The 21,766-nt window shown below is 41.9% G+C and overlaps 1 protein-coding gene across 1 annotated transcript in view; it reads right to left on the bottom strand.

The window, feature by feature from the left end:
- The window catches only part of ABCA4 (ATP binding cassette subfamily A member 4), a 363,439-nt gene that overhangs the window by 263,737 nt on the left and 77,936 nt on the right, over positions 1-21,766 (bottom strand). The window contains exon 7 of the mRNA XM_088443970.1: positions 11,549-11,746. Coding sequence (XP_088300096.1) covers positions 11,549-11,746 — 198 coding nt within the window. The remainder of the gene's footprint in view (positions 1-11,548; positions 11,747-21,766) is intronic.

Raw genomic sequence — 21,766 nt, 5'->3', positions numbered from 1 at the left:
AGGCAGCAACAGCATCTCCCTGATACAGGCAGTTACCATTATGACATCACAGCATGACCTCACAGACTCCAACAGGCAGGCCGAGACTGGTTATTTCTGGTTTGAGGCCCCTGGTGTCTTTTGCATGACTGACCTAAGGGAAGTGTGATGTCACTCCTAAATTACAGATTATTACATCAGATTATTATTATTTTTATGGCAGGGTTTCCCTGGCTATATAGGGCTTTGTATGAACCCAATTTCACTGTGGTTACATTGTTTTTTAATGTTAGAGTTGTTAGAGTGTATCGGTGATCACCTAAATTAAAGATTAAACACTGTTTATGGCACTGATCTCCCTCAAAAGTATTGTGATACTTTTAATCAAAAATCATATTGGCCAATAAACTCAACTCCCCATCCTCTCCCTTCCTCATTAAGATCTGCAGAGCAACTATGAAAAGTGTTGTAGAACTATATTTAAAAAAATAAAATACATTTATAAAAATAAAAAATAAAATATTATAATAAATAATTTATGAAGGGCCTATCGTGTGCTGCTGTGGGTGTGACCAGCGCCACAGGGGTGCAACTAGTGATGTGGTAGGCATGACCAATGCTGTGGGGTAGTGGCCTGTGCTGCGGAGTGTGGGTAACACATAAATGGGATGGGGCAGTGAGGGAGGCAGACCGAGGTGACCCGGGTCTCTTTACTAGTGTGCGTATTGACACTCTAGTGGACAGGCTCATAAGGAGGCCTGGGCCGACTTCACAGACTATCGGCTGCTCAGCTACTCTGTCCCATTAGAAGCTGAGGGGGCGCTGAGACTATATGTTGTGCATGGAGAGCTTGTGAAGCCTTTCACTGTGCCGCTGCAACATCTGCAATATGCCCTGGACCAGAGACGTAACTAGAACTTTGTGGGCCCCACGGCAAAATTTTAAAGGACCCCTTTCCCCCCCCCCCATAGCTTTTATCTCTCTGCAGTGTTCGACCACAGTGATATGGGGGTGTGCTTCCTGCTGCCTATCATTATTAATGCAAGCATAAAGCCAGACTTTTTTTGGGGGGGGATAACCCCATTAGTTAATATATAGTTATTACAATTATAAATTCTGTCCCAAAACTCAGCATTTCTGAATGTAATAATATTATAATAAATCACTCATATAGGGAAGCGCTAGCCCAGATCCCTGGTACCCATGAAGGCCGGGCCTGTCTTCCACAAGGATTTCTGCAGTGCTCAGTCTCTCTCTGACTCTGGACTCCAGTTCCCAATGAGACATAACCCCTTTAGCACTCTTAACAGGGGTTATGTTCTCCATTCAGTATTTAACAAATGGCAGTAAGATTACCTTACAGCTGTCTGTCACTGTATCGCTAACGCCAATGCTGGCAATAAGGATGAGATTTAATAAAGCTTGGAGTGAGATAAAATTGTGAGAGATAAAGCACCAGCCAATGAGATAGATAGATAGATAGATAGATAGATAGATAGACATGGAAGTTCCCTGCATATATAGAGATTTCTTGGTATCTTATGCGAGTTTCTGGAGTTGCTGCCATAGGCATGATTATATCTTCAACATTATATTATAATGTCACTGTTGTGTTTAATCCACAGCCATTGTGCTCCTACAGTCAGAACCACAGTCACGATGGCAAGCCGTGGTAATGAAATTCAGTGACCAGAGAAGTTTGAAATAACTGTAATTACGCTTTACGCCACCGGTGCTGCCGCCAACATCAAATGTAGTAAGTGCCCAGCCTGTCACTTACTGTGGGGGCCTGCTGCTGATAAACCGGCACTGGGTAGAGATCGCAGTGGGTAGAGATCGCAGGGAGGTGGCCGTCACACAGTTCCTCCCACAAGACCCAGGCAGTAGTGTTCTGTTTGATGGCGCAACATGAATGAGAGAAAGGCAGCCTTGGAGGCAGTGCTGACCCAGTAAGCAGTAGCAACTGCACCCACGCCACGGTAGTTATGCCTAGATCTCCCAAGTGGGACGACTGTAGAGGATGGGGATAGCGACAGTGGCACAGCGGAGTCTCAGTTGGTGGTGCCATGGACACCACATAGCAGCTGGCAGGACAAATAAAAATTTCTGTCTACACTGCCAGCAGATACTGTGGGCCTATTTCCATGGGTGGACCTGGAGCTGCAGCTCCACCCATCCCATTATCAATCCGGCCCTATTCATTACTATTTATTACGGTTGGTACCTGTGGTGTTACCAGTACATCACTACATATTAAATGATTGTATTTGTGCATGCAGTTGACTTACACCTACAGCTGGGAGTGTAATTACTCATAATTTCACTTTAGTGATCCTGAGAGCATCTAGTGTCCAAGAACCCTGCCATACTGCTGTTTTACCCGATTGCCAAGTAGGTGTAGGAGAATACTTGGAGACAATCACACAACAGAAATGTTAGTAAAAACAGTATAACGGGGGGGGGGGGGTTGGCATTTTGAATGTTCGATTGGCTAGAAGCTAACCTGGCTTTGAGCAACTTCTCCACTTTATCTCTTTAAAAGGCTTGATACAGCTCACCTCATATCTTTCAAAAGATTGACACATCTCGCCACTAATTTCATACAGTGACCTGGTAGTTAGCTCTTCATAGTCTACAACCTTACAAAAGTGATAAGAAACCACAAATGAGGCTAAACCTTATAGGAAATGTGGATGTAACATTTACAATTGTATTAATTTTTGTTTGCTCCTGCCCAATTTCTTTGTTTTTGCTCCGCTAAAGAGATTTTCTTGCGTATTGCTGAGTAAGCTTTTCTTTATTAATTAGTTTATTTTCCATTTTACAGTCTTCTTCATTCTTTGTACTATTTTTTTTTTAAACAAATGAGGTAATTAGTACCAAGCCCTTTACTAAAATGGACTTTTCTATTTTAGTGCTTGGTCTAGCCCAGAGGTTCCCAAACTCGGTCCTCAAGGCACCCTAATGGCCCAGGTAACTATACTTGGGCACAGGTGACTAAATTAGTACCTCAGGGCCTGATTCAGAGTCGCTCGTAAGCGGCCGCTCGTTCGTTCTGAGCGATGTTCGCACATCTGCGCATGCGTATGGGTTGTAATACGCATGCGCGAACCAGTCAGTGCGGTCGGAAATCGTGTGCTCGCAAAATAGCGAATGCCTGCTAATTTGAGTGACAGGGTGAGGCATTTGGGGTGGTAACAGGGGAAGGTGCTTGAAAACGGGGAGTGGAGATCCGAACGCAGGCGTGCCAAACGGTTAAAACTGGTGTTATAAGGGTGTGCATAATTAACAAAGCATGGTCATCAGCTACGTCACTTGGTTGTCTTTTAGCCAGAACTGCTCGCATGATTGCGGTAGGAAAATGCAACCATAAGAATAGCGAGCAATTCATACGCCTTTCGATGTACTCGATTAATCTAATAAATAGCGGAGATGACGTGTGATGCGAGCGGCCAGGGGGGCGTTTTTTACAAAATAACGACCGCATGTTTTGTTCACTCGTTCAGACATAGAGGCGTCAACAGACCGCAAAGAGCGAACGGTCAATTTAAATAGCCAGCCCCTTTTTATGAACAAGCGAGCGCAAATAGCGTCCGGCTCTGAATCAGGCCCTCAGTCTTTTGATTTAACAATCTTTATTCAACCATAGATATCCTTAAAACCTGGACCAGTAGGGCGCCTTGAGGACTGAGTTTGGGAACCTTTGGTGTAGCCTCTTATGTTTATATGGATTAGTTCCCCCAGAGGGTGGCAACTATGAGGGTGCAAACGTTTATGCTTTCTTATAAATGAATACAGGTGCTTATAGCTAGATACATGATAGCTGGATAAATGTACTGTTTATATCACCCATGTGCAATAAAGGCATTTTGTGATGCAGTTTAAGATACTTTACTTAGTTTCAGGTGAGATTATGGGCAAAATTTACTAAGCGGTGGGTTCTAAACCCCAGCGGTTTGGCGATGGTTTTGCTATCCGCAGATTTACTAAACCGCCATCAAAACAAGTTTTCAAATAGAATAGAACAGGGCTGCGCCACCGAACTCTGGGGTTTAGAACCCGCCGTGAAACCGCCACCAAACCGCAGGAGTTTAAAACCCTCCGCTTAGCAAATTTTGCACTTTGTCTTTTGACGAGCACTCTTGGCTTAGGAATGTCCTGTTTGTTTGCAAGTCTTTGGGTAGCATCCAAGGTGCGATTATTCCAAGAGAATAAAAACATTAATGAGTACTACAAATGTGACATATAACATGATAAATGAAGTACTAATGTCCACTTCTATCCTTTACTTATTTTAGACATTAATGAGGATCACATAACACAAGGGTAGGCAACATGTGGCACTCCAGCTGCTGTGGTACTACACTTCCCAGCATACCCTTCCACAGTTGTGCTGTAAAGACATGCTAGGGTTGTGGCAGTACATGCTGGGATGTATAGTTCTACAGTAGCTGGAGTGTCACAGGTTGCCTTCCGCTGGAATAAGTGTTTTTGTAGAAAAAGTGATGTTTTGAAGGATGTTTTCACTCCTATCATCAGGCAAATTCGTATTTGAGTCCACAATCACGTTAATCGTTATTTGCACAGCGACACTTTATAATAGAGGAACATGGGTATACACCTATGTAGCATTCTTCCCTACTCTCCCGGAAGTTGTGGGAGACTGACGATTTTTTGGGCAGTCCCCCAAGCCCCCGGAAGAGTGGCCGGATCTCTCGCATTCCGCCCACTTACTAGTAAAGTGATCAGAATGAGGTAGAGAAAAAGGGAATTCCAGTCCATATGGAGGGGGCGTGGCTAAAAAGGCATAATTTAGTCATCCCACTCCCCAAGGACGAATTGCGGCAGTTTGTCGTGAAGGGGCAGGGCCTAATGATATCAGAGCCCGCCCCCCAAAATTGCCTGCTGATTCTACTCTCCAGATTTCTCTCGGAGAGGAGATGAAAACAATAGGCAAACATGTTATGTATGTGTAAAACTGCATTTATGCAGATTTAACTGCACTGCACAGTGACATGTTTTGTAATTACCTGTAGAACCACTACCTTTCGTCGAAGCTGAAACTACACTACAGACCAGTAATGGGCAACATACAACTCTTACCAACAGATAAGTGTCTAAAGGTAATTTAACTTATTACTGAGATTAAGTATTATGTGCGGCCCTTTTGAAAATTAGGCTTCCGCCCAATGAGACCCCTGAAGTGTTTCAGGTTGCCTATCACTCTACAAACTGTGAGTAAATTGATACTGTTTTGTGCTATAGTATTAAATAACAGATGGATGATCACAACAAATATTCATTTATTTAATATATTTACTTGTAAGCATTTCTCAAGGTGCGTGCACTCTTGCTACAGTCAGCCTTTTCCTGGAACGTGCACAATCAGCCTCACAGCTGTAATAACAAGACGTTTCAGGCAGAGGCTCGCTTTACTCGCTACAGCTGAGCAAACCAGATATGAAATGCTAGAATCGCACTGCTTGTTCTCCACTCTGCGGGCACCAATGTGACTTTCTCTGCCCCCTGCCAAGAAAAATGTGCTTCCTTTTCCTATCAAACGTCAGTAAACACTAGTTGTTTTTCTTCTCTGGGCCTATGCAGAACTCAGAAATATTACAATTAAATTAAGCAGAAAGAAATGGCTAAAAAATGTGACTAGTAACCATAAAACCCCTTAGCACTCATTTACTTATTACCAGTTATTTATACAGCACACACACATATTCCGCATGCTTTACAGAGAATATTTCATCAGTCACATCAGACCCCGAGAATAGCCACGGAAACACGGGGAGATCATACCAACTCCACACAGATACAGCCTTGATGGGAATTGAACTCAAGACCTTAGTGTTGTGAGGTAGTAATGCTAACCACTATGCCAGTGTTTCCCCACTCCAGTCCTCAGGGACCCCTAACATTGCTTGCTTTACAGATCTCCCACACCCCTTTTACACCGGAGCTTAAACCCGGGTTATTGCAGGGTTAACCCGGGCAGCTCCTTGGTGTAAAAGGGGTGAGGGTTGGATTGCCTGGTCGAGTGACCCGGCAATCAAACCCAGGTAAATAGCAGGGTTTAACACGGGAGTAACCCGTGAAACCCTGCTGTGTGTACGGCACACTCCGCGTCTTGATAACTTGCAGTATGCCGCAAGCCGGCCGATTGGTCCGGCTTTAGTGGTGCTTGGAGATGACGTAATCTCCAAGCGTCCACTTTCACGCCGGAAAAGCCGGGTCTATGCAGACCCGACTGCGGTGTGAGCGGCATCGACTCGGGAATATCCCGAGTCGGCACCGCGCTAAATTCCGTGTCTGATCCGGATAGGAACTGTGTTCCAACTCTGGGTCAGACCAGGAATTTTGGTGGAAAAGGGGTACTAGTAGGTGCAGAGGTATATTAATCACTGACTGACACATTTTAAAAGATCCACAGGAGGAACTGATTATCCCAATTGTGATAATGAGGAGATCTGTAAAACATGCATTGTTAAAGTACCCTGCAGATTTAAACCCACAAATGTAACAATGCATAGAGAGGTATCCAGTTAGCCCCGAACATTGTTCGGGCGCTAAGTGATCCCCGCAATCGGTGAAAAACTGGGATTTTTCGCCGATTATCCCCGATTTTCGCCAATGTTTTTTTCACCCCGAAAATACATAAGAGCCGTGATAAGCTCACGGACCTACAGTATGTGTTTTCAACTTTTTTTTGTGAAAAAACGGCACTTATCGTGGATTATTTTTCAGCACACATCAGGTCCCGAAAAAAAACCCCAGATAAGTGCCGCTGTTCTTTGTCCAATGTATTTATACTTAGTAGACCATATTGGGGCGTATCCATTCATTCAGAGGATGCTATTAAAGAACTGATCAAAACACGCCCCATAGTTCTTGTCACTTGAAAACCACACACAGATTAATGCAACAGTTGGCTAAGAGAATTTTCCTACCTATCAGACCACAAGATAAACACTGCAACTTCAAATTGCAGTATGTTAAAGAAATAAAAATATTAATAGCAACGTAATAATAATAAACTTTCTCAAAACAAATTAGCAGAACAGCAGCCGTCTAAATCTCTGCTATTCAGCAGTAGCTCCCCCCTCTACAGCATGCTAATGGTCACTATTTTACCCTCAGCACTACTTCCTCTCAATAACTGCTGATCTGAAGTCATTCACGGGGACCTTATTATTATTATTACTAGTAATTTATATAGCGCACACATATTCCGCAGCTCTTTACAGAGAATATTTCTACATTCACATCAGTCCCTGCCCCAGTGGAGCTTACAATCCAGTGGCAAACGCAGGATTTCTAGAGGGGGGTTTCCAAATGCTTGCTTTTTAGAGTGAGTGTGGCCAGTCCATGGAGAGGGCATAATTAGCACTTATTCAGTTTTAATATGCGTCATATAAAGTGAATTGGGTGTCATAATTCCAGCATATACAGGACCAGCTATCACAATAAGCCATTAAATGTGGCAGTAGGACCATCCTGCCTGAGTTGAATGTTTTTGTTTCAGATGTGGGCACCATTACAGTCTTACAGAGCATTGGAGCAAGTCCAGTAGTCTGGGATAGCAGCAGAAGAACATAGAGCTGCCCTGGACACATATGTATATATTTGTCTCTAGCAGTGCAACACTAACAGTGCATGTTTTCTAGATCTCCTAGTTGGTGCACAAGTATATTTATTACTGGCTGATACATGTTTTAAGATCCACAGGTGGTGCTAACTTTCATATGCAATACTGAGAAGAACAAGCAGCACTAGAAAATTTAATTATATTACTATTTCTATTGTAGTCATGGTGTAGGCAGGGGAGGGGGGTTTCCAGGCAACCGCAACCCCTGTTGCATTTGCCTATGCAATCTATATTCCCTACCACATGCTCACACACTTAATTTTGTTGGGACCCAATTAACCTACCAGTATATTTTTGTAGTGTGGGCGGAAACTGGAACACCAGGAGGAAACCCACAAAAGCACAGGGAGAATATACAAACTCCACACAGTTAGGGCTTTATTGTGCAAACTGCTGTGTGACAGCTGACAAAGCCAGATATCTGAATTCCCAGAATGCAATGAAAGCAAGTCGGTATTCTAAGGGGTATATTTACTAAAGTGCTTGTTTTTTAGAAATGGAGATGTTGCCCATAGTAACCAATCATACTCTAGCTATTATGTTCTAGGAAGTGCTAGATAAATATTAAGTAGAATCTGATTGGTTGCTGTGGGCAAAATTTCTACTTCTATAAACACGCACTAGTAAATATACTCCTAATGGTGCATACACACGGAGCGATAAGACAGCGATAACGATATCGCTGTCTGATTGTCCTACACCCTCATGGTGTGCTGGATGATCAATATCGATCATCCAGCACACCACCAACTCACCAATGACTATAGCGACCCGCGATCAACAATCACGGGTCGCTATAGTAACCTGGTTGATATCGACCAGGTTGGCCTGCATGCACGGGCGATGGATGATATCGCTATCGTCCATACATGCCTGTGTATCGCAGGTCGTTGGTGGGTTGTAAGGGACAAAAAAATTCACGATATGAATGATAACGATATGATCGATATCGTTAACGTTCATATCGTGCATTTAAATCGCTCCGTGTGTACGTACCATAAGGCTTCAAAAAAAAAAAAAAATGTTAAACAGAAACTGTAGTGAAACCTCTGGTGCAAGTTTTTCTGGGCTTTTATTCAGGGAAGACAGCAACATAGAAAAACTGTAGGCTCCACATTCACATACTACAAAAGATACTATATGAAACAATTTATTTTATTATATTCTGTTAAATTTAAGATATACACTGCATTCTATTAAATTTAAGATATACACTGCATAACATTATACAATTAAATTTAAAACCTTCCTTTATATCCCAAACTGGAACAGTTTCTATGAGGTTATAGATAATTTTCTTATGCAGAGGTTGCTTACTGCCAGTGCCAAATTTGCAGTAGTAATAATAACCTAGAACCTAATCTTTGTATTTAATCCCCATTTAATTCTTGCCTGTCCTTGTCCTCTCAATCAGGATAATCTCAGTATTTGTTATCACTGTTACAATGATTCCTCTTATTATTGCTTTTATTTTCAACACACATTTATCTGCAAAATACTTTTTTTTTTAAATAAACATTGAGAGAAAAAAAAGTTTTCAGTTCTTCTATAAATTCCACACATTACAAGTAGCATTTGTTTTGCTAGTGATAATATATTTGTATCAGTTGATGTTGCATACTGCAAGAAATGTCATTGTGAGACTTTGAAGGTCTTAGGAATGCACTGAGGGCCTGATTCAGAGATGGACGGAATTGCAGAGCGGCACACAAGCAGCTGTGCAATTTGGTCCCTATAAAATGTAAATGTAGCAGGAGGTGTCACACACTTCCTTGCTGCATTTGGGACCCAGCACAGTGACCGAGCTCCTCCCTGAGATCATCATCGCAACCATCGCGTTTTATTCTCTGGTCAGGCTGCGGGAGCTGAAGCTTCCCGCAGCCTAGCTGGGCCCTGGTCTATCATGCTGCGGCTTGGGGGGTCTGCGAGCATGACCGCAGGACTCGTTCTGCGCATGCGCAAACTGGGTCCTGCACATGGCATACTTGTAAACATCGGAGATATACGCTACCCATCGGCTTAGCATACATCTTTGAATCAGGCCCTGACTTAAGAAACGTAAAAATATAGGGGTCAATCCAATTAGCTGCGATGTACCCACGGGTGAGAGTCATCGCTGCACAGCCGCACTTTACGGCAGCCCAGTGGAAGGCAGAAGTCGCACAAAACTGTGCATAGCCAAGTAGGGCTGTGTACAAAATTGAGCAAATTCAGCCTGAAAGAGGGCCGCGAGGGGTGCGAGATGCGGAGCCGTTGCTGGCATTTGAACGCCGATGCAAGGACGACATGCACCCGATTCGCACCCCTTTTGGCTAATTAAATTGCCTCCATAGAGCAATATTGCTCATAGCAGATAATAATAATAATAATAATAATAATAATAATAATAATAATAATAATAATGATATTATTTACTTATAATGCACCAGATTTATTATATGGAAAAAAATACGTAATAATGCAGACAGTGACATGCCTATATGAAGTGAACTGCATTTATATATGGGTACAAATGGCAGAAAGAATTTAGCTTGTGAAAGTGAAACATTTTCTATAACATAAATTATATCTATGGAAACATCTGTCTGTCTCAACATTCTGTGTACATACATTTTAGCTGTGGTTTTGGTTGGAATAATTATGGATTACTATGATTATTTATGCAGAGTTAAATACATAATCAGACTTCCATGTCTAGAGACTGTGTTTTGTTAAACACAACACCATATGGATCACTGTACATATGTCCTACTACTGTTAAGAGGACAGGAATATACACTTCTAAATGTTCCATTTAAACCCCTTTGTACAACCCTATTAGTGCACACAAGTCCCTGCACTTCTCTTTGGTAGGGATCCATCTGTCCTAACTTCCTGATTACTGTAATGCAGCAGAGGACCCTGCTGTGCTAACAGACAGGAGGAAAAGCTGGTCAAGCAGCTAGGATGGGGGTGTGCAGTGATTGTGATCTCTAAATTGACCTGACTCTTCTACTCTAGTTTATGCTAATTGCAAATTGATGCCATGTTGGAAGTAAAATGGGCATAAATCTGTAAAAAAGAGTGCGTGAAAAAAAAGCATATTTCCACATATTTGCAGAGCTGGATGAGATGCTTACACCTCTGCAGCAAATGCACCTGATTTACTACAAGTCATCAAAGTGTATGTGTACCTGCCCTATAGGAGGTGCCAAGATAGTTTCCTAAGAAGAAAATATACACTTATGTGCTAGTCTGCATGGGACGCAAATGCCCCTTCCCTAACCTGGCTGCGTCTCTGCTCGTAAAGTTTGATAGATTCAAAATGTGAGTGGGTGTGCATTGCCTCATATAGGTGCCTTCACTTTCTGTGTATCCCTAGAGCAAATTTATGTGTACACTCAAATCTACATTAGCCTCTGGGAGACAGTTTTTGCTGCCGGTGATAACAGCCCTCCTATCCCCTGGCTGTCAGTTCGAGACATTAATCTGTGAATGGTTATGGTCTCCACTCATAGAAAGGGATATATATGTAGTACATAGGGGCAAATGTATAAAGCAGTGAAACAGTTTAGAATTGGACAAGTGGAGCAGTTGCCCATAGCAACCAATCAGCTTATATCTATTGTTTATAGAATGTACCATATAAATGCTATCTCAAAGCTGATTGGGTGCTATGTGCAACTTCTCCACTTGTCCAGCTCTCCAAGCTTATCACTGCTTGATACATCTGCCCCATAATTAGGCATGGCACAGTTAAACAAAAGCTTACAATCCATTTAAGCAGTTCTTTACCAGTTACTCAGTATGAGTCTTACCCTGAGAGGCCTATACATTCATTGAACTCTTTGGTCAATACCTCAGATCAATTAGCCATTTTAATAGGTTACGTTGTCTCACACAGGTGCTGGGCTGCACGTTATAGACTCAAGTACTTACAATTTCGAACACTTTGAAGAAATCAATGTTGGCATACAACACATCTTCTATCCTCTGTAACCTTTGCTGGGACAGGATGCACATTGCGTTGCGTACTGTGTGCATCCCTCTGCGACTGCTAAATATGATGAATCTCTCCAGGAGAGCCTGACTGCACGCTATGTCCTTCAGGGACAAGTCAGGTACCCCAGATGCAAACTGAAATGAGAAAATGTAAGTCACATTAGTTACTGTCATCTTCACATCGACAGTATTCACTTTGCTTCAGTAAGCTCAAAAATTGTTGTAAATGTTGTCTGTAGGCAATGTTGACTTGTGTCTACTCAGCGAGATGGACAGAATTATGGCCATGAATGGACATCCTCAATAAGGAAATAGTACTTCCTTATCCAACCTAGTCACCAGACTCACTCCTGTAATCCTTACCATTCACCTAACATGGATGTCCACATTGTGACTTCTCCAGGTAATGCTAAATGGATAGATTACAGGAGTTCTGGCCGTGCCTCCTATCAAGTTCATTGAATCCATCAATCTAGATAGGTTGTAGAAAACATTTAAACTCTGGGAAAAACATTGCTGTAAGAATTTTACACAAAGGTGATCACGTGGGAGGATGTGCTTATAGGTGGGACAAGGTGTTTGACAAGTAATACTGTATTTCCCATTTCAGGTAATATCAAAACACACTATTGCAACATATAAAGACATACAAAAACAATTCATATCATCTGATAAGGCAATATAATAACGGCTGTGAAGTCATTACAGAGTAACTCAAGTATGACCCTTACAATACTATGCTTCAGAGGTTGGTAAATACCTCCTTATCTAGCTGACTCTGCCAATTGGGATAGTGATGTATTTGTTGTTAGATCCTTACCGATAGAGGTACTAATTATTCCTGTACTAATAATAGTTAAGATATGTCCATGTTCTACAGACACCTGAGTTAGACCTACAATTACCTGACATTTGGTGTAGATATTCTATTTATAAATCACACAAGACATTTGAAGGTGGTTACACAATAATTTTTATTTGGAAACATTGTTTTTATTTTCACATTTATGATATAATAATTAATAAAGATATAAAATAATATTAAGGTATATTTCGCTGACTCCATTTTAAGGATGAAGTAAAGTTATGTTTTATTATTTATTCTCTGGTGATAGGAAGGGTCACCATGAGTGATACACTTTTCAATATCAAAAGTGGGTAGTATGAAATAATTTGTCTGTGAGTGCCCTACTATAGGATTTTTTTCTTTTTGTTTTTTTATGTATTACATTTTTTCCTAGGTACCATCATAAATTAAGTGAATTAGTGATAATAATCCATAAGGGGAAGGACAAGTACTAATAGTACTATTTATAAAGTAGTTTGTGTGGATTTGTGTTTTCTTCTTGTAACCTATAAAGACATATCTGTGCATCTTCAACTATTTGTCATTTTGTCCAGCATCTTTGAACCCATATGGGCATGACGAGTTATAATAATGTCCTGATTAATATGATTTATCTTACGGCCTTTAGGTGTCACCAATTATGTATTTGAATCCAGATCTGGTATCTGTTGCTTGTTTGGTTTCAGTCTCTGCCTTAGATTAAGTTCCTGGCTTCCTCCTTTTTGTTATGTAGTAAGTCCTTGGCTATACATTGACTATGTTTGTACTTCTGCTGCCCTTACATTTGCAATTGAGCTATGCTCTGAATTATTTTCCTAATTAGACTGAATTGTAAGGAGCACATACATGGGAAAATCCGTCCGCTGCACATGAGCAACTGTATCTAGTGGACGGATTCAGCTATTCAGTACTGAGATAAATGGTTGCATCTCATGTGGCCCAATTAATGTGATCAGCCACTGACTGCACATAATGTCAGATCATAGTAATTATCCAATGACATTTTACACAATCAAATGGTAGATTTAATGGATCCGGGTTATATGTCGGGACTGGCAGTCAGTCTGGGCATAGACATACAAAGATTCATGGCCACTTTGGTCTAACACAACCAAATTAGCTGTCTGGTTATGGGCAGATCTTCTAAACTTATTTGTCTTTAGGTCACATGAGTCTGAGACACAAATTGAGGCAACTGTCTATGGCAGAAGGTTTGTGAGTGCAACAAATGTAGGGAATTCATTAAATATCTCAGATCTCTCAAAAATCTAATGGATTCTAAAAATGAGTAAAGTAACAATATTTGTCTATATTAATGTCCACTACCAGAAAAATGATTACAAGTTGAGTCTCCCATATCCAAAATGCTTGGGACCAGGGGTATTTTGGATATCGGAATATTCCCTATTTTGGAATATTTGCATACCATAATGAAATATCATGGGAATAGGACCCAAATCTAAACACAGAATGCATTTATGTTTTATATACACCTTATACACACACAGCCTGAAGGTCATTTTATACAATATTTGCAATAATTTTGTGGCTCAAAGTATGTGTACATACATGTAATTCATTTATGTTTAATATACCCCTTATACACACAGACTGAATGTAATTTTATACAATATTTTGTAATAATTTTGTACCTTAAACAAAAGTTGGTATACATTGAACCATCAAAAAGCAAATGTTTCACTATCAGTCATGCTAAACAAAAGTCTGTATTTCAGAATATTTGGATATGGGAGACTCAACCGTATGTTAGTTTGTATAAGATATAAAAAGGGCACTATTTTGGTTGCCCTGTTTGTGTACATTTAAATCAGTGCCCTGCCAGCCCCCTACAATCCGTAGACCAATTTATGTCTAGATTGAACAGCTAAGCCCAAGTGACCCATAAGTATTTTTAGATCTAATCAATTGGCAAATATGGGCAGAGGTCCACCCCATCTGTTCAACTCCAACTGTGGCATGATGAACTAGTACTGCAAGTTAATGATGCCAACAGGAAACTGTCATGATACTTAACAAGAACTCATTCCATTCATAAACAATGCATTTGCATTGTGTAACAAACATCTTTACAAGTGACTATTACAAATGGAAAGCAATCGTTGTGAAGAGAAAGGCAATGTAGTGATTGATGCAGGCTAGATGAAATATTCTACAAAAACAAATTCGAATAATAATCGCTGTTATAAGAGACTTCCTGGGTCTGTCCTGAGAAACCCGAAATACTTAAAGTGTCAAGAATAAAAAACTCTTATAGACTTTCAATCAGTGAGAGCGTTATCAGTATGCCACGATTAGTCTGGCAAACATGGTAATAGACTTTATGCATACAGTGGACATATTTATCTGCTGAGAACATAATGGAATGTCTTTTGTTACAAATCAATATGGGAAATGAGGAATCATCATAGGGGAACTAATGTCAAACTGGTTGGATTTAGTTACCTATTACTGGTTCTCATTTTAAGTATAAATGTATGCTTCACTGAGAGAGATGGCAGGACCGATTGGGCTGAAGCATAATGCCAGCATTCAGTACATGCTAAGAAACACAGAGACAGACAGTCATTAGACGTAGCTCAGAAGCCAGCCCTGAAACAAATCTATGCAGAACCTCACACTTGCTAAACATAATTTATCTTCATGTTGCTGAACTTTGGCAAATTTCTAATTCCACCCTACAGTCTCTTCTTAGCTCTACGTTTTTATATACATTTTCTATAGTGTCCATTTTTTGTAACATATACAGTATATCAATATCTATATACAAAATAAATTATAATCTGGTGCAGCATTTACTATAAACTTATAAAGCAATAGTGTACTGTCATTTCGTGCCAAAGGATGTTGTGTGACAAGTTTGTATTTATTGTGTAATCAAATGAACAGAAGAGAGAATGGACAAGGGGCACTGGTTGTAAAGTGCAAGGGAGGAACATGAGGGAAGAAGGCCCTGTCTGAGAGCTTACATTCTACATGGATGAGGAAAACAGTTGGTATAAGACCAGGTGGGCAGAAGGAGGTAGTGAGAGAGGATTTAAAAGGAGGGCTGGTAGGTGTCACTGAAAAGGTATGTCTTACGGGAATGTCTGAAGCAAGGTAGGCTGGAAGAGAGACATGGTGAGGGTGTTTGTTCCATAGGAGGGGGCACTGAGGAATACATTTTGGAGACGAGGATGGGAGGAAGTGACCAGAGTGTAGTTGTGATGGCAGTCAGAGGAGGAGTGGAGAGTCTGGGAGGGAGTGTGGAAAGGGGTGAGCTTGGAGATGTGGGTAGGGAGGAGTGATGATGGGGTTTATATGTAAGGGTGAGTACCATGATTACGTCATTAATCAATCATGAGTTACTAGATTTCATGTAAACCTTTTTGTGCGTATTAAATGTATGTCCTGTTATTTCCAAGCCTGGTGACCTACAGGTGACCTGTTATGTCCAGATGCAGGGTTAATTATTTTTTACTTGGAGCCAGAGAGTCTTGGCAGATGTAAGGAGACACAGATCAAGAACTAGATAACGGTTTTTGCATGCATTATCTTGGCACCGGGTCTGTGACAGTGAGTATTATGAACTGGATTCATAAGAGGATTGGTAGCCAGTTAAGGAGGTTGCAAATGGGAAATGCCAGTGCCGTGCAGCTAATGAGGAAAATGAGACGGGCAGCAGACAATGTAAGAACCATGGGAAAGATTTCTGGACTGCACACCCTGTAATATATATATATATATATATATATATAATGGGAGGTGCTACCTGATGAGACTAATTGCAGGCACAAAAACAGACAAATCTCAGGTGCACAACTCCAAATTATTAGTAATATATAAATGCAATAGAATTTTGCAATCAATAGAGGTTATTAGCATAATCTTGGCCAAGGTTATGAGCCTACCCACCATATCCAGGTAACCTCTTTGGGGTAGGTCCCTAACATACTAAGATTCAAATCCAGAGTGCAGGACAGCCCCAAACTGGCCCAGCTAAGCCACCCCAGGGCACCGCTATAGTAAGAAAAGTGCAGTGTAAAGAGATAGTTAAGAGCAGCTACAGCTGCATATAAAGAATGAAACATAAAAAAGTGAGGTACATGTATAATAAACAAACAGTGAAGGGTTAAAATGTGTTATAAAAGAAAAATGTGTTATAATGCGGTGCCCTGAAACAGATCAACCAAGGCAATCCAGGGGGACCCACGCCCCAAAAATGAACCAAAGTTGCGCTACAGTATGTAAAACTTGTAGGACTTACCTAGAATTGATTGCAAAATTCTATTGCATTTATATATTAATAATAATTTGGAGTTGTGCACCTGAGATTTGTCTGTTTTTGTGAATGTAAGAACCATTACTGTCTGCCCTCAGGTGGGAAGTTATACTGGCTTCCTCAGTATAAGGTTTGAGCGCATGCTTCACATTACGGAACTTGGTAAATCGGACAGCATCACATCTCTCTGGTGGAAATGGAGGGACCGCTGCAGATATTGGAGATATCTGCTGCGATCCCTCCGTAATACATCTGGGGGATATTTAATATTTGCAGGAATCCCCCTAAAATTAGTGTTTTCGGGAAATACACTGCAAATAATAAATGGGGCTTGTTAGTGCAGTTGGAAGATGCTCAGAACGGATGAGACCAATATCAGGCATGTTCATAACAATGGTGGGAAAAGAATCACTATTTGATGGTGCATGTGCTCATCTTCTAACCACATAAAGGATCTGATTTTGAGTGGCACCATTCTCTCTTTATAAATGCAAATGGTGAGATTTTGCATATAGTCTGGATGTATGATAGAGCGTATCCAGGCTAGGTGTATGATACAGCGTATCCAGGCTGGGTGTATGATACAGCGTATCTAGGCTGGGTGTATGATACAGCGTATCCAGGCTGGGTGTATGATACAGCGTATCCAGGCTGGGTGTATGATACAGTGTATCCAGGCTGGGTGTATGATACAGCGTATCCAGGCTGGGTGTATGATACAGCGTATCCAACTGGGTGAATGATACAGGGTATCCAGGCTGGGTGTATGATACAGCGTATCCAGGCTGGGTGTATGATAGAGCGTATCCAGGCTGGGTGTATGATACAGCGTATCCAGGCTGGGTGTATGATACAGCATATCCAGGCTAGGTGTATGATACAGCGTATCCAGGCTGGGTGTATGATACAGCGTATCCAGGCTGGGTGTATGATACAGCGTATCCAGGCTGGGTGTATGATACAGCGTATCCAGGCTGGGTGTATGATACAGTGTATCCAGGCTGGGTGTATGATAGAGCGCATGCACAGAAGCAAATGTACTAATTTTTGGGTATATATGTCTTTCCTATTCTCTTGGCCGTGATCTCTCTTTCTGTGCTGTTGGCAAATATGAAAAGCTCTATGTGATTCTAAAGGCCCCATACACAGTGCGATATGCACCTTTGGATGCGACGGCCGGTCCGATGGCCGACATATCCGGTGGGCCCCACAAATGGAGCGATCAGGTGGCCGACCACCCGATATGCCGGCACCCCCCTCACCCACCCGCATAGCGCTGCATGGGATCATACATCGCTCACCCAGATCAACTGAACTTGCAGAAAGATCTGGAGGAGCGATGCACAATCCCACGGGAGCACGCACTGGCCGATATCATACCCACACACGGAACGATATAGCAGCGATATCGGCTGCTGTATCGCACCGTGTATGGGGCCTTGAGTCGTGCGTAGTGGAACGGAAAGCCTGTTTCAGACTTATCTCTTGCACCTAGCATGCGGCTGGTATGAGTGCAGATACTAATGATGACCATTGGGGCAGTCGGTGTAAAATCAGCGGGCGTAGCAGGTTTCCACTTGCACAAGTACAATCCCCCACATTAGGTGAATGGATACTCGCATTAGAATGAAGTAGTAAGTCAGGCTTCCGCCACTTTGCATGGAATCAGCCGCAAAAAGTCTTCCAATAAGTCGGGTCCACAAAGTGATCCAGCCATTCAGACCACGTGAATGGATGGATCCTGTTAATTTAAGCCACACATGTGCTTTACCAAAATGAAAAGTGATCTTGATCTGTGATGTATTTCATTTTATATTGCAATACAAAAAGTTTTGTTTATTTTGCAACTTCCTGAACTAAATAACAGACAAAAAAAAAAATTAACATTATTTTGACTTGACAGGTAAAAAAATATTGAATGGGAAATTAATTTTACTGGCTTTAACTGCAAATTCTGAACTCAAGAAACATCTTCAAATTGTTTAAAAAAAATGCAGTAAAACAAAAAAATATATTGCATTAATATATATGTGGTATTGATTTATATAGTCAATTATGTTTTAAGTAATGTAGGACCAATTCTAAACACACTTAAATGTTTTCAGGCCTAAGACTTAATAAATACATTTATTTAATACAAATGAAATGTCCTATTGTGTTAAAATGCTCACTTTAATTTTTAAACTGTACTATAAACATGATAAAATCTGATTGGTTGCTAAGACCTTGCTGTGTGTGTACATTTACCTGTACTGCAGTTTCCATTTATTAATCATTGCTAATAATTTCTGTACTTAAAATATACAAAAACTACTTTCTCTGCATGCTTAAGGGCACAATTAAGAGTCGCTGGTATGTACAGTACCAATATAGCAATATCTCCTGCTTTATGGCCATGAGTACTCGCATCAGCCATCCAGCCAAAGCTTTGTGGATCTTGCATACTTGGGCTAACACCATCTTCAGATGATGCTAGCTTGTTAACGCTAATGGAGCAGCAGTGCCGGAGAAGGATCTTCCAATCCCTCTCCGATGGGTTGCAGGAGATCTCGACGCGCACTGCAGCCTTTTCCACATTGGGCATGCTCTGCTTGATAGACACACATATGCAGTGTCCCACCGATGTCAGTAGTGGAAGTATATGCATTCACTTTACTTTTTCCTGATTGCTGGGACAGTGGAATAAAAATCCTTATTGCAGCGATATTCTGCAATGAGGATTCTTAATATTTGGGGGCCGGATGCACCCTTGGTCTGTAGAATCCCTCCAAACTCACACTCTGAGCATTCTTCTTGTGTTAATCTGATTGTTGTGCGATCCTCATTTGGGCTACTGACATGTTACCAAAGCTGAAGTGTGTCTGATTTATACAGAGGGAGGAGGCTTAGAATGCAGAGAAGTTCATGGAAACCATGAAGAGATGGGAGTATTAGGGGTACAATTATCACATCCCGTATTTTTTAATGTAGTTGAGATGTGAAAATATCACCCATAAATGCAATGCGGTAATGTAAATAACCGCTTACAGTTATCATTCTTCAGGTACCAGGACAAAGCTTGCGAGCAAGCTCTGTGCCAATGAAGGATAAGAAGCAAAGTGATTGCTACCGCTGCCACTTTGCTTCTGGGTTCGGGCACTGGTGAGCTAATGCGCATGCGCAGCCATCCGTCAGCGGGGGCCGATGGAAAGGAATCCAGGGGATCCCTCTCTGGTAAAAGTCACAATGGAGTAGCCCATAGGCGTTAGCATTCTGGAGCTTGCTAAATCTGACAGTTTAGCAGCCCCCATAGAAACGGGCTAGGTGTGATATGTCAACATTCATGATGCATAAGCATGTCGACATGGTCAAAATTTTGACACTGACCATGTTGAAATTAATCATTTAGACTGATAGTATGTTGACATATTGTCCCTGGTGGCGCAGCGGTCATCACCTACCTGTCCCAGCATTTCACAAGTTGACATTCTGAGAATGTTGATATATTGCCTGTCGACATTTTAACAATATAAACTTTATTGTCGACTTAATGAGTACATCCCCATAGATACCTATGGGCACTTTTTTGCTGTCAAAAATGAAGTGACCGTGGCAGATATTTGCTACAGTCCCTTCTTAATATTTGCAGATATTCAGCAAATATTCTTTAATAAATAGGCCCCTTAATGTGCACAGTCAGCAAAGAATGCTGCCACCCTGCCATGTGTATAATCTTAGAAGTCTCACTTTCAGAAGTTTGTGACTGTGGACTCCAAGTACTAAAACTCCACTTATCTGGAGAAAAAGCCGCTCCTGCTTTGCCTGCTATCATTGTGAATCAGGAGGAGGCTACTGCGATTGTTACTAAGAATATTCCCACTGAGGAGAGTGAACGTTAAGTGAGCCCCTCGGCAGTGACTGCACAGATACATTTCGTACTGGCTGCACTGTGCACACTCGCCTCTCGCCCGTCCGGTGCAGCTGCAGCAGAGAGGATTATTTGTTGTCAAATCTTTATTGGCAAACAGCCAAAGTAACAGAGAGGACGCTCGGTGCTTCTTCACGTAAGGAGAGGCAGATACCGGCAGCTAGAGGCGACAAAGCCGACATTGCAGAAGACATCTGATGGTAAGTGGCCTCTCTCCTTAGTAATAGCTGGGTCACTTAGTACTGCCATAGGTGCCAATAGCAGCTCAATAATGTAGCCTGCTCTTAGCACTAGCAGGCTGAAGGCAGAGAAATCACTTTAGTACATATAGAGAAGTGTTATGTACAGGGATTTTCTCTGTCTTTTTCATTTGGCCCCCTTATCTGCCCTTAGTACATGGACCACAGTATCTGTCACAGCCCCATGTGTAGCCCTAAACAGAATGAGGTGAAGCTGGTACCCTGGGGTGTGCAAGAACTGTGCACTGGTGTGACTGCAACTGAGCACAGTAGTGAGACGAGGAAGGAAAAGTGAGACTCAGCGAGAATGTCCTCCATTATGCCAAGTGAAACTGCTGCCTATGTAACTCATGCTGGACATACACTATACAATTATCTGTCAGACATCTGTCCAATCTGGCTGGTTGGAATGAAAACCTGGTAATGTATGGGCAGGGACAGCTCGAGGCATGTTTGACCAGTGCGGGCGACCAGGGGCACCACCGCATAGCGGGCACACCCCTCCCAACATCCCATTTCCAGTGGGACAGTCACGTTTTTCGCGCACTGCCCTGCTGTTCCACCCACGGACCGAAGTGCCCCGCCGGTTGTCGGGTACCGGCCCTGGAGAAGAAGAATGGATGGTACGCGCATGCGTGCAGCATCCATTCAGTGCAGGAAGATGGCTGGGGGCAGTTCAGCTACTGACGGAGTGCTGGGCTCACACCCAGCCTGATGTTAAATAAGAGGCATGCCATATGGGCACGCTCCCAAATAGTGTCATTAAGGCGACGTGGTCTATGGAAATTAGGCCACACACCCTTTTCGACTGGAGATGGCCCTGTGTATGGGAGCAAATAACATATTTGACCATATGGTCCCATTTGTCTAGTGTTTGGGAGCG

The sequence above is a fragment of the Taudactylus pleione genome, unplaced genomic scaffold (assembly GCF_031769625.1).
Source record: "Taudactylus pleione unplaced genomic scaffold, aTauple2 ptg000341l, whole genome shotgun sequence".
Lineage (NCBI taxonomy): Eukaryota > Metazoa > Chordata > Amphibia > Anura > Myobatrachidae > Taudactylus > Taudactylus pleione.
Note: the sequence above shows the minus strand (reverse complement) of the source record. Positions and strands in the feature narration are given on the sequence as shown.